This window comes from Phocoena phocoena, chromosome 15 (assembly GCF_963924675.1).
Source record: "Phocoena phocoena chromosome 15, mPhoPho1.1, whole genome shotgun sequence".
In the NCBI taxonomy this organism is placed as follows: Eukaryota; Metazoa; Chordata; class Mammalia; order Artiodactyla; family Phocoenidae; genus Phocoena; species Phocoena phocoena.
Genome location: NC_089233.1, coordinates 9,126,012 through 9,139,784, shown reverse-complemented (window position 1 = coordinate 9,139,784; position 13,773 = coordinate 9,126,012). Strand labels below are relative to the sequence as shown.

General features: G+C 48.6%; 1 protein-coding gene across 1 annotated transcript; it reads right to left on the bottom strand.

The window, feature by feature from the left end:
• Nucleotides 1-1,860: 1,860 nt before the first annotated feature.
• Nucleotides 1,861-6,718, bottom strand: LOC136134700 (transmembrane protein 269-like). The gene is given in 3 exon segments (XM_065892376.1): nucleotides 1,861-2,429; nucleotides 2,432-2,527; nucleotides 6,496-6,718. Coding segments are annotated over 3 exon segments (888 nt in total).
• Nucleotides 6,719-13,773: the final 7,055 nt, after the last annotated feature.

Genomic DNA, 13,773 nt, shown 5'->3' with positions numbered 1-13,773 from the left:
TTCTCCTTTCATTTCTGACAGCCTTTGCTCCATGTATTTTGAAGCTCTATTTTTGGGTGCATACACTTTTTGGATTGCTATGTCTTCTTGGTAAATTGACCCTTGTAATCCTTTGCTCTAAATACTTTGTCTGGCTATATAATAATAATTAATATAGCCACTCCAGCTTTCTTTTGAATGTTTTCTTCATGGTAAATCTTTTTTCATTCTTCTACTTTTCGCCTATTTATATCATTATATTTGAAGTAAGTTTCTTGTAGACAGCATTATAGTTAGGTCTTTTTTTTTAACTTATAAACTATTTCTTTTATATTTTTATTATTATTTTAAAAAATATTTACTTATTTGGCTGCGCTGGGTCTTAGTTGAAGCATGCGGGATCTTCGTTGCCACGTGTGGGATCTTTTAGTTGCAGCATGCAAGGTCTTTAGTTGTGGTATGCGGGATCCTTAGCTGTGGCATGCAAACTCTTAGTTGCGGCACATGGGATCTAGTTCCCTGACCAGGGATCAAACCCGGGTCCCCTGCATTGGGAGCGTGGAGTCTTAGCCACTGGACCACCAGGGAAGTCCCAGTCTTGTTTTGTTTTTAATGTCATTACTGATCTGTTTGGATTTAGATCTACTATTTTATTAATTTTTTTTCCTTGTTTCTCTATTTCCCCTTTCCTGTCTTCTTTTAGGTTATTTTAATGTTTTTTAGTATTTCATTTTAATTTATCTATTGTGTTTTTGACTATTATCTTTTTGTATCATTTTCAAGTGTGCTCTAGGGAGCACAGTATACATACTTAACTTTTCAAGTCTACTTAGCATCAATATTTTACCACTTCAAGTGGAATGTAGAAAACTTTCCACAGTATATGTCCTTTTAACCTCCCCATTTACATAATGGTTGTCATATATCACATTGACATACATTGGAAATCCCACCAAATAATGTCATAATTTTTGCTTTCAACCATCATAGTTGTAAAAACTTAAGAATAGTTTGTTGCATTTGCCCAGATGTTTACCATTTCTGTCGCTTTTCCCAATCTTGATATTTCAATTTCCTTCTGGCACTATTTCCCTTCTGTCTGAAAAACTTCCTTTAGTATTTCTTTTTGAGTAGGTATGCTGGGAATGAATTCTTTTAGTTTTCCTTCATCTGAAAATGTCTTCATTTCACCCTAATTCCTGAAGGATATTCTCACTGGATACAGAATATGGGTTGACAGTTCTTTTCTTTCCACACTTTAAAAATGTCGTTCTACATCCTTCTGGCCCCCATGGTTTCTAATGAGAAATCCACAGTCATTTGAATTGTTATTCTTTAAAAATGAATGTTTTTTTCTGGCTTCTTTCATAATTTCTTCCCTGTCTTTTGTTTTCAGCAGTTTAATCAGAATGTGTCTGGTTGTGAATCTCTTTGGGTTTATCCTATTTGTAGCTTACTGAGCTTATTGAATTTGTAGGCTTATGTCTTTTGCCAAGTTTGGAAACTGTCCAGCCAGTATTTCTTCAAATATGGTCTGTTCACATTTTGCTGCTTTATTTTATGGGGGAGCTGGGGTGGAGAATGCTGCTCCATATTATAGGCCGCCTTATCTGGAAACAGAAAGTGTTTTATTAATATTAATATGGATATACCACTCTTTGGATTAAAATTTGCCTAATAAATATTTCCTATTCCATTACTTCCAGTATTCCTGTATTCTGATATTTATGTTTTTTTTTTTTTTTTTTGTGGTTCAAGGCAACATGTATCTAGCACATACACAACATAGGGACAAGGAAACATTTAGTAAGGGTAAGGCGGGGCTTGGCCCAACATGCTGGCAGAAACCCCACAGAGGCCAGCGGGAGTGGGTAAGGCTGTTTAGTGTCTTCGGTGCTGCAGCTTAAGACATGCTGCCTTGTGCCACAGAGCATCTGGAAAGAAGATGTAGGAGAGTGACCACATCAGGCAGTAAAAAGCAGTTAGCGACAATGGAGACAAAAACACCATGATGACACCTCCCAGATAGACCATTTTTTTCCAGTTCTCAGACTCCAGGATTTCGTCATGTGGGTAGTAGCTCTGGTCCATCATGAATAGAATCATGAATGAGGCCATGCAAGAGAGAATGAATGTGTTGCCTTTGGTCAGGAGGAAGGTGGAGGCCAAAACACAGGAAGCATAGGGGCAGGGTAGACCCTTGTATGTGAACGGAACGCCTGATGTGGAGCAGATGTTGAGGTGTCTGGTCATTGCCCCGATAGCCATGTCTAATAGAAAGCTGACCAAAAGCATCCAGGAGGCACAGGGGGACTTCTTGCAGAAACTGCAGAAGATGGAGAAGAGCCCCAGGATCATGTTGGCCACAGACAAGGCACTGGCAACATCCTTCCAGGAAAATTCATTCATCTGGGCGTGGCTCTGCTCTTTGGTCAGGAAGAAACTGGTGTGCTGACCTGGGGACCAGACATTCTTAGATGGGGTGGGGGCCCGCACTCCTTCCCCGCTTCCTGGGCGGTGGAGAGGGGCCAGCCCAGGAGAGGGGGAGCTGCGCCGTCCCAAGCCTCTCACCACCCACCCTTGGCTCGATATTTATGTTTTTTGCTTTTGTTTAATTATTTCATTTGACATGCTCCTTTAATCTATACATTTTGTCCATTTATTATTTCTTGTGATCAGTTATATATTTTGGACTGTGTTATTTATCTTCCTTTTCCTTTATTTCCCTTTCTCCTTTATTGTTTTCCGTTAGCTTGGTTACATTTTCTGTATTCTTTTCTTCCCACTCCCTGCTCCACATATCACTTTGGAAGTTATACATCCTATTTCATTCCCTTTGTAGGTTACCCTTAAATTTTTAATTTGTATACTTGAACTAACAATGTCTGCAGCCTATGTCTACCCTTTTAACTAATACAAGGAACTTAGTCACCATTGGTGCCCAATACTTTAATTACATCTTTTTATACCCCCAAATTGGTTACTGTTGTTATCATTAGATTTACTCACATTCGCTCACTTTTATTTGTATTTTTGTTTATCGTTGCTGCTTTCTTAACACCACTTCTTCCTGGGTTATGATATATACCATATATAGGAGATATGTGTACAATACAAAGGATATATAGGACACATACTTTTATATAGATATATAGTCAGTCCATAAAATGTCTGTTAGTAGTAAAATCTCTCAATCTTTACAAAAAATAACCTTATTTTTATCCTTGCTCTTCAATAATAATTTAGCTAAAGAATTTCTAGATACACTCTTATTTTCTCTTAGCAACTTGAAGATACTCTTTTCTTAAATTAATTAATTATTCATTTTTGGCTGCGTTGGGTGTTTGTTGCCACGTGCGGGCTTTCTCTAGTTGCGGTGAGCGGGGGCTACTCCTCGTTGCGGTGTGCGGGCTTCTCATTGTGGTGGCTTCTCTTGTTGTGGAGCATGGGCTCTAGGAGCGCGGGCTTCAGTAGTTGTGGCACGCAGGCTCTAGAGCACAGGCTCAGTAGTTGTGGCACATGGCTTAGTTGCTCCGTGGCATGTGGGATCTTCCCGGACCAGGGCTCAAACCCGTCTCCCCTTCGTCAGCAGGCGGATTCTTAACCACTGCGCCACCAGGGAAGTCCGTGGAGATGCTCTTTAACACAGTCTTCAGGCTTCTAATGTTGCCATTAGCAAATCTCCTGGCAGCGTCATTGTCATTCCTTTGAAGGTATCTGTCTTTTCTCTCTGGTTGCCTTTAAGATCTTCTTTATGGTGTCTGGCAGTTTCACAGGGATGTATATAGTTCTGAATTTATTCGTCTTACTGGAACCAGGGCTTTCTGAAACTGAGGATTTATATTTTTCACAAAAACTGGCATTTTGTAGACACTATCTCTTCGAATATGTCGTCTCCACCATCTGCCTATTCTCTTCCCCATGGAACTCCTGTTAGATGTGTGTCAGACCTTCTCATTCTATTCATGCCTCTTACGCTCTCTGGATCAGTAAGCCTTTGTTGTATAACAAATCATCCCCAGATGCACTAGCTTAAAATAACAACCGTTTATTCAGCTCATGATTCTGGGCATCACCAACTTAGGCTAGGCTCAGTTGGGTGGTTCTTATGGTCTTGGCTGAGCTCACTCATGCATATATGGTCAGTTAAGGACTGGCTGGTCTGGGATGGCCTCAGTTGGGATGGCACTTCTTTGCTCCACACTGTCCCTCATCTTCCAGCAGGCTACTCTGGGTTTATTCATTAAGGGTTTTAAGAGAATGAACGGAAGTGCCCAAGGCCTCTTGAGGCCAAAGCTCAGAACCAGCATCACTTCCACCACATTTTATTGGTCAAATGAAGTTGCAAACGCAGCCTAGATTAACAGGGTGGAGGAAAAGACTCCGCTTCTTGATGATAGGGGCTGCAGCTGCAAAATCACATGGAGGAAACTGGAATGCTATAAAATTAAGAAAGTGATACTGTACCTCTGTATTTGTGTCATTTTCCTCTCATGTTTTTTTTTACTACTTTCTTTATCGTTTTAAACATACTTATTTTGGACTTCCCTGGCGGTTCAGTGGTTAAGACTCCATGCTTCCACTCCAGGGGACACGGGTTCGATCCCTGGTGGGGGAACTAAGATCCCGCATGCTCTGTGGCATGGCCAAATAAATAAATAAATAAAAATAAAAACATATTTATAGTCTATCAGATTGGGTGCTTAATCTTGCTGTTTTTGTATCTCCAGACTTTTGACTGGGGTTGAGTTTTCTTCTGTGCACTATCAACTCATCTTCATCAGGGCTTTATCTGTGGGAGTGCTGTGTGACCTCAGCTGAGGACCTGTTCTTTTAGAGCAAGTTTTGTATTTGTTTCTGTTAAGTAACCCACAGATATTACTAAGCCTGGGACCAATATTTATGTTAATCTCTCAGTTATAGGTTAACAGGTAGAGTCACGTTGAATCTAAGACCTGTGTGAGCACTGGCTCTTGGTTCACAAACTCTCAGGAGGCATTTAAAAAATTCTACCAGCCACGCTGAGACAGACAAATTTCCTTCTTGTCCTTTTGTGCCTAAAGGTCTTGTGTTTTTTTTTTCCTTTCACTTTTGCACATTATTTCACTGAAGGTATAGCCCCAGACAGTCCCAGCTTTAGTTGGAGTCTCTGTTTCAAACCCCACTTTGCGTAGATCCAAGGCATTACCTTCTCTGGATGACAACCTGCCCCCATTTTCTGCCTGTGCCCTCAAGGTTCCCTCATCCCCCTAGTAGGGCAGCTGTGGTCAGTTTACCTTTGTTACCCTCTTCATTTCTAGCTCTTGGAGATCTCCTTTTGGTTCTTAATTTCTTGGATTTGAAAGGAAACTGTTGGTGGTGGTTTTTTGTTTTAGTTTTAGCTGAACTTTCCTAGGTGTTTACAGCAGGATAGTTTTCAGGTTATATAATCTACTGTATTGCTCAAAACACAAGTCCAAATACAAACACAAATTATTTTTTTTTTAAGAACTGGAATCAAAATTTCCTGGCTGTCAAAGCAGGTAGAAGATCTGCAGAACACAGTTTGAAAACCACTGAAACAGAAGGGCGAACCCAGGCTTCTTGCCACCTGCTTCCACAATGCTGGCCCTCACACCCTTCATGTTCTGGGACTTGGGGTAAGTTACTTAGCTTCTCTGAGCCTTTTGTTTCTCTTCTGTATGGATGACCATACCTAACTCCCAGAACCTGGGAACATGCATGGAAAGCCCTGGCCCTGCGATGCTTGAGGTGGGAGTCTCTCCAAATGGCAGTCTTCGGTATAATCTAGAACGTTGCCTCAGGCGTAACACCCCTCTGCCCAGCCAGGTGAATGGAGGGCTGGCTGGAGGCAGGTTTCCAGGCATTGTTGCAGGCTGTTCTGAGCTTCCTCACAGACAGGAGTACAGAGTAAAGTCTCCCCAGGCAGAACCCCGGTCCCAGCGGTCCTGTTGCTCCTTTGCATCCATTTCTGGGAGGACAGCCCGTGCTGGCCACACCTGACCACAGTGCTTTCCAACCAGACCTGGGCAGGGACCCCTTGAGAAGGCCCCCCACCCCCTCCCCACTGACCTCAGCTTCCAAACACCTCATTCATCCTAGGGGTCGGGGGTGGGCTGTGGGCGGTGGTGGAGAAGGATCCCCGTCCTCTTGCCCCAGACCCCGGGGCCGGGATGGGGGACACCCCAGCGGAAGCGGCGACCCCCAGGGAGGCCCCTGCACAGGAAGAAAGGCATTTCTGTCTCGCTCTGAATCCGCCTCGGGTTTCGCACTTCCCTTCCCCGGGACAATCCCGACCTTCACCGTGAAGGAACTTTTGCAAACACACACACGCACATGTATTTTTGGAAGAAGGGGAAGAATTCCAAGAGAACCTCTGCTCGGTTAAAAATGAAGTGAAGATTATATTAAGAATGAAAGGCGAGCGGGGCCGCTCAGGCGCAGACAGAGGGCCCTTTCATCGGCCGGGCCGCGCGCCGCGGGCAGCTGCCAACACAAACGCGGGCGGAACAGAACCTGCGGAGCCGCCGGCCGCTGCCAGGCCGCGTCCCCGCCGCTCGCGGGCTGGCGCCGCTCCCCGTTTCCGCTCTGCTGACGCACCGAAATCGCCGGGCGGCGGGGACGCCGGGGCCGCGGGGAGAGCGCCGGAGGCTGGGCCGGGCCGGGCTGCGGGGCGCGGTTCCTGGCCGAGCTTCACCTGAGCGCCCGGAGCGCCCAGGTGGGGCCCGGAGTTTCCCATCCGCGCGCTTCGGTCCACACCACTGCCTGCCTCCCCTCGCTGGGGCCGCCCCTCTGCCCCGGGCCGCTGCGCGTCCTCAGCCCAGCCCCCAGCGCATCGTGGGTGCTCACTGGGCTCCAGGCAGCCTCCTCCGTGAAGCCCGCCTGGATCATCCCTGCGCTGGACTCCGACGGGCCGTACCTGGTCCTTCCTCGAGACCCCTGTTAGGCCCAAGCAGAGTCTGCAAGCCTCCTGCAGCCCCTCACCCAGTGCGAACCTCTCCCATCCCCAAAGGTGTCCGTGGGGCGAAGAGAGGGTCCATGCCTGACGCCGGCCCCAGACGTGGCTGCTGAGTGTTCCCCATACAAATCTCTCCCTGGAGGATGGGCAGCCTAATGGTTTGCTAACCCAGGACCATTACTCCCATTAATAATTATTAATTAATGGTTGTGAAAGCCATTCAACCTGACCTGTTAAATGGGCACAGCCAAGTCATCCTTCCCTACTTCTCAGGACTTGTGTGAGGCTGAGGAAAAAGTCTGAGGAGACGTAAGGACGGCTTGGGAACTGCAGGGTGCCCGGGCCTTTCTCTATGAGACAGGCACTCCTGGCCACTGCCCAGATCTGCCCTACTCATGCCTCCGCCGAGGCACTGCTTCCCACCCCCTCGCAGGAGGATTAATCACCCTGTTCAGAAGCTCCAGGACTCCCGGGAGCGGGAGAGGTTCCGTCAGCCCACAGCCTGGCCCCCGGGCGTCTTCCTTCGCAGTCCCACCTCATCACTTGGCTCCCACCCCAATGCCAGAGGAGGGCGCTGGTCCTGTTGGCCAATCAAAGAACACCACCCACCTGCCTGATTGGTTCCGGGATGAGCAGTGACCCACCCTACGGAAATCAAAGCTTCCCTGTGAAGGCGGGCAGTGAGGCTCTGGGTCTTGGTGCCTGAGAGGAGTGAGCTTGAGGCTGCTAGGGGTTCCCCAATGCCTAGAGGAAAGCAGAGGTGAGAGATGCGGTGGGTGAGGGGGCGAGAAAGACGAAAACCCAGAGAGACACCAACGGAGACACAGACGTCATCCTGGGTCGGCAGGACCCAGCTGTGCTGCAGACAGAGCCACCCCGGGCCACCCATGACAATGACCAATCCATTCTCTTTCGGTTTGGGCCCGAGTAAGTTGGGTTTCTGTCAGCTGGAGTTGAGAGTCCCACCTAATATCCTCACCACACCTGAACAGTAAAACCTGAGCCCTTGCACTTGGTACTTGTGACCTTCGCAATATCCAACCCGCTTCCCTTTCTGGCCTTGGGCTGCCTTTGCCCGTCCAGCACCTTACCACTTACGAAGGATTTTCACAAGCGTGATTGGAGGCGATCCTGACCACAACGCAGGTGTTGGATAAGGAAGCTGAAGCCTCAGGGTTAAGTGCCGTATCCAGAGTCACAGAGGCATAATGTGGACCAATTCCAGCCTAGTTGTCTCTGACCACAGCCAGTCTCCCAGCCACCGCAGCCAGCCTCCCTCTCCCCTCCTAAGCCCTCCCTCCCACCCGCTCCTAAACCCCACACTCGGGTGTCTCCACAGTGCAGTGGCTGTGGTCCCCCCCTCCCCTGCTTCTGCTGCTGACCTCTGTCCTTCACAGCTCAGTGTGTGTCCGCCTCCCCTCCCCCTCCTCTGAGCCTGCAGTCTGCACCAGTCATTTGGCGTTTGTGCTTCCGATGCTGTGGGCTGGGTTGCTGTATCCCCACCTTGCTCCCCAATGCACAGAGTCAGGGCTAAAGGCAGGAGCCTGTCCCATGCGGCTCTAGGTGTGCCTTTTGAATACTGAGGGGGCAGAAACCACAGGATGTGACAATGGATGAGATTTGGGAAGTGAGGACGGGAGAGGAGAGTCAAATACGGTGACCCCTTTGGTTTGTTTCTGGCTTGGGTGTGATCATTAACTAAATTCAGAAACGTGAGAGGACGCCCGGGTTACCCAGAAGAGACCAGGGAGGGGAGGTCTCAAGGCCCCTGGGGATACAGCACAGAGGTTCCAGAGAGGACAGGGCTGGAGGAAGAGGTTCAGGAGGCTCAGAGGTAAAGGTGGAGGCTGAGCGCCTTGGGAGTGGATGCGTTCACCCGAGAGGAACTCATTCATGTGGGAGAGGAGATGATCAAGGACAGAATCCCAACATTTGTGGGACTGGCAGAGGAGGGGGGCTAGGTGGGGGGAGCGCAGTGGGGAGAGAAGAGGAGGAAGGTCAATGAAGAAGACAGAACAAGGAGAGTGCTTTGTGAAAGCTACATGAGAAGGTGCTTTAATAAAGGACTGCTCCAAAGTGGCAAGTGATTTCAGAGGTCCATGGGAAGACTTCTTTCCAGGAGGAAGGTGCCCCCTGGGACTAGTTCCAGAATGTATAAAGAAGTCTTTCAATTCAACAATGAAAGGACGAATGATCTAATTAAAAAATGGTCAAAGGATCTAAATAGACATTTCTCCAAAGAAGATATACAAGTGGCTAGTAAGCACATGAAAAGATGCTTGACTTCAGCTGTTCTCAGGGAAATACAAATCAAAACCACAATGAGATACCAGTTCACACCCACTAGAATAGCTATAAAACCACTACTAGTATGACTACTACTACTGCTACTACTGCTACAACCCCAAAATAACAAGTGTTGGCGAAGACGTGGAGAAATCAGAACCCTCATACGTGGCTGGTGGCATGTAAAATGGTGCAGTTCCTGTGGAGAACAGTATGACTGTTCCTTAAGAAATGACATGTGGAATTACCACATGACCCAGCAATTCCATTCCTAGGTATGTACCCAAAATAACCAAGAAGTGGAAACAAAGCAAATGTCTACCACCTAATGAATGGATAAACAAAAGGTGGTGTGTACATACAATTGTATATTATTCAGCCATAAAAAGGAGTAAAGTATTGATACACAGTACAACATGGCCGAACCTTGGAAACATTCTGCTAAAGTGAAAAAAGCCCGAGACAAAAGGCCACATATTGTATGATTCCATTTATGTGAAACGTCCAGCACAGATAAATCCAGAGGTGGAAAGGAGATTGGTGGCTGTCAGGGCCTGAGAGAAGAGAGTGGAGTGTGATTGCTGATGCGTATGGCCTTTTCTTCTGGGGTAATCAAAATATTCTTGAACTAGATACGGTGATGGTTGTACGACCTGCGAACATGCTTTTTTTAAAAAAAAAAAAACCATTTAATTATGTAACTTTAAAGAGTGATATTCACAGTATGTGAATTATGTCTCATTTTTTTAAAAGAGGAGGAATATGTGAAGACATCCTCTTGTACAAGTTGTTAACTCTCCTGGAAGGATAACGAGGAAATTGCCAAGAGTGAAGGGACCAGGAATGGGGCAGAGGGCGAGGATGGGAGGAAGGGCACTTGTACATCAATTCTGAGTCATGGGAATGGATTACATTTTTCAAGAAGTAAATAAATAGAACAAAATAAATGGCTGTGGGTGAAAGGAGGAGGTAGGATTGAAGGAGTCTTTTTTAGGAGGGAGAGACTGGGCCATGTTTGGAGGCAGAAAGGGAGAAGAAGCCTGTGTGTCACAAACAGAGGAGGCTGATGAACCGCTGAGGCCCGGATCGACAGCACAGAAAGGGGCAAGGGGTGGGCATTTCCCCCACCCCTAACTCCTGCCCCGAGGACCCTGGGGAGGAGGTGAGGGGGGCAAAGATACAGAAGTAGGGGTGAGGGGAAAGGGGGGTCTTATTTCATGCCCAATGATGTTTATTGGCTCCGTGGAGGAAGAGGCCAGGTCACTGGGCCTGGAGATAGGAGAAGGGGGTGCTGGAGGGGAAGAAGGGGCATGAGCATCAAGGGCAAGGTTAGGAAGGGCTCCCTCACGGAATCCAGAAAGGAACCAGTGACGCAGGAAAGGGCTGCTGAGTAATTCTGAGGTTGGAAATCCACCTCGGTGATTTTCACATCCATTCCATGGAGCTTGAGTAAGGCTCTTTGTGTGCCGGGACACTGTGCTATTGATGGCGGGCAGCTATCGGCTGTGGCCAAGCAGGGGTCAGCCCACCTAAGCGTCTGCTTTAGACTCCAAACGCCACCGCACGGGGTGGGGCAAGTGGGCCTTGCGGGGGTTTAGGAGAAACGGGGGTGGAGGCGCCAGCCCTAGCAGAGGGGCACAGCATGGGTGGTGCCCGGGGAGTGACCCTTGGGCTGGCGAGCCACGCCATCTCTGGGGTGGGGACTGAACTGGGTAGTTCAGAGTGGCTGACATCGTCGTGACCTTCAGTCCTCCTAGTCAACTGCACATTTTCCAACAACTGTTCACAATTAAGTTGGAAGCCCTCACCGCATTTCCAGCCAACTAGTTGCTGTCTGCTGTTGGCTCCTAGGGCTCCCCTGACACCGAAGATGCCATCAGGTTTGGCTTTCACAACCACCACGGAGGGAGATAGCCCTGTTAAGGTGTCCGTGTGCCCGCGGCCCTTCTCTGGGTCGATGATCGTCTCCAGATCTGCAGCCTGCAGACCTGCCCGGGGTTCTGGGGTCCCACGGCCCCCACTTGCCCCACCAGCGCTTGCCCTGCCCTCTTTAGCAGTCGCTGCCGCCCATGGCTCATGCTGAGTTCACAGTCTTCTTGTCTGACCCGGGTTCGTCTTTATTTTCCATCAAGGGTCCTTGAACCAGATTTCCTCAACACAGCCAGCCAAGGCAGACGTCATTTCAAGCCACCTATTCTGCATTGTCTTTGACTTGTCCATAAGGATTTCATGAGGTATGTGAACATAGCTTATAAGTGAGCTCTATTTATTCCTTCAACAAACTGGGGCTCCTGTCTCTCTGACTGTGCAGGGGAATGGAGGACCACAGTCAGGTGACATCCTGTCCCTGTCCTGGAGGAGCTCACAGCCTTGGGGAAGTCAGGCCAGACCATCCAGTTACTGTGGGGTGTTGGGAACCAAGGCCCTGGGCATCTCGGAGGCAGCTATGTCAGGGTGGTCAGGGAAGGCTGCCTGGAGGAGGGGACGTTTAAGTTTTTTTTTTTCTTTCCAGGTTTATGCATGTATTTATAACTATCTTATACGTGTGGTTTTTGTATAAAGAAATTAAAATAATTTTTTAAAATATGAGAAATGTTTTAATACCAAGAAAAGAGGAAGCTTTATGATTTTATTTGCCAGACTGGGGGCAGAGAAGTTCACTCTTGTGCTGAATGGCCCCTTTCCCATGATTGTTGGGATGACTGACAGTTTGCTGGGGACACGTGTCCTGCCTCTTTGTGAGCCCTGGAGGCTTCCACTCAGGATCCTGTCTTAAGTTAAGCTTTGGAAGAGGAATGGAAATGTGGTCTGGTCTGAGAGCAACACATGGGGAGGTACAAGGGGTGGAATGGTGTGAACATTTAGGAACCGCAGGTGGCTCAGCGTGGCTGGAAGGCAGGGAGCCTGGCAGGGAATGGCTGGAGATAGGCCAGGCCTCCTATGCTAAATTAGAGAGTTTGAACTTTATCTTAAAGGCTACTGGGAGCAACTGAAGCATTTAAGCCGGAGCAGGATGGGGCTAGCAGGTGGAGGAGGGATGGAGTCTAGGACTGGGGAGGCTAGGGGGAAAGGTCCAGTGATCAAGGAGAGAGGTCGTTACATCTGAGCCAGGAAGGGCAGAGAGATGGAGAGTTAAGGGCTGATACAAGGGACACTATGGAGGCAAAACCCTCAGCTTTGGGATGACGCTGAGCGGGAGGAGGGAGGGCAGCAGGGCCCCTGAGGGTCTGGCTCAGGGCTGGGGCAGGGGGGCGCAGCAGTGTGAGGAAAATGACTTTCACTGCCTTGTGTGAGGGTGTGGAGATATACTCTGTATGTGCGGAGGTCTCATGAGTCATGCAGGAGTCCCTCCAACACAAGCCACAGCAGCATGAGTTTGGCCAGCGTGTTCCTGATGAACAGATGATGACGCTGGCATATCTCCGCTTACTTATCCATCTCGCAATTTACCTCGAGGTTCTCAGAAACCAGCTTAGATTTTGCATCAGGAATTTGGATTCAGGTTCCACTGGCATCCAGTGAGCACCTGTCACAGTTGCTGCACAAACACCGAGTCACTAGGCAGGAGAAAGTGTGGGGCTCTTTCTGGGGCCACGTGACCCTTTTCCTGGAGTCCATCTTTTCCAAAGTGGCCGTTTGTCTGGAGTCTGTCTCCTGGGGCTGTTCTTATTTCCTGACGTTTCTCAAAGAGCAGCCACAGTGCCCCCGCCCCGCCCCCCCCCCAAGTCAGTTCCCGTCGTGGATGGTGAATTTTCTGGGTCTGACATTGCTTCTCCCTAGAAGGGTGTTTCTCTTTCTGTCTGAGTGGTCAGGGAGGACGAGCTCAGCAGGAGGGAGCTGGTAAAGGGGGCAGGACGGGGACACAGAGATCGGACTCAAGTGCTGCCCCACCTGCAGCTGCGCTTTTAGTGTGAAGGGCTGTGAATTAAGAAAATCACATTTGGGGCTTCCCTGATGGCGCAGTGGTTGAGAGCCTGCCTGCCGATGCAGGGGACGCGGGTTCGTGTCCCGGTCTGGGAAGATCCCACATGCCGCGGAGTGGCTGGGCCCGTGAGCCATGGCCGCTGAGCCTGCGCGTTGGAGCCTGTGCGTCGGAGCCTGTGTTCCGCAACAGTGAGAGGCCAGCTCACCGCAAAAAAAGAAAATCACATTTGTAAGAAAGATAACATATTTTTTGGTTTATTACAATATTTATATCACCTTCTTATCTATCTTCTGGCATTTCCGTCTCTTTCTAGAATGTTTGCCTCCTAGGCCAAAAACACGAGTGCCCCGTGTGCAAACGCAAACACACAGGCTTTTTTGCTTCACTGATGCTTTGGATTAAGTCTGACTCCTCACTGTTAAGATGTCATTGTCATGACCGGGTTGACCAAAGCGATTAGAGAGGTCAAGGTAAGCTTCTTAATGAGGTCAGGAGAGAAGGAGCCAAGTAAAGGGCCCAGCCCTTCCCTGCAGCCAGCCTGGCTCCTGAGCCAGAGAGAGGGAGAGAGCGCGAGCGCGCGAGAAGGGTGTGATTTCTCAGCCTGACACTAACACAGCTCTCCGTG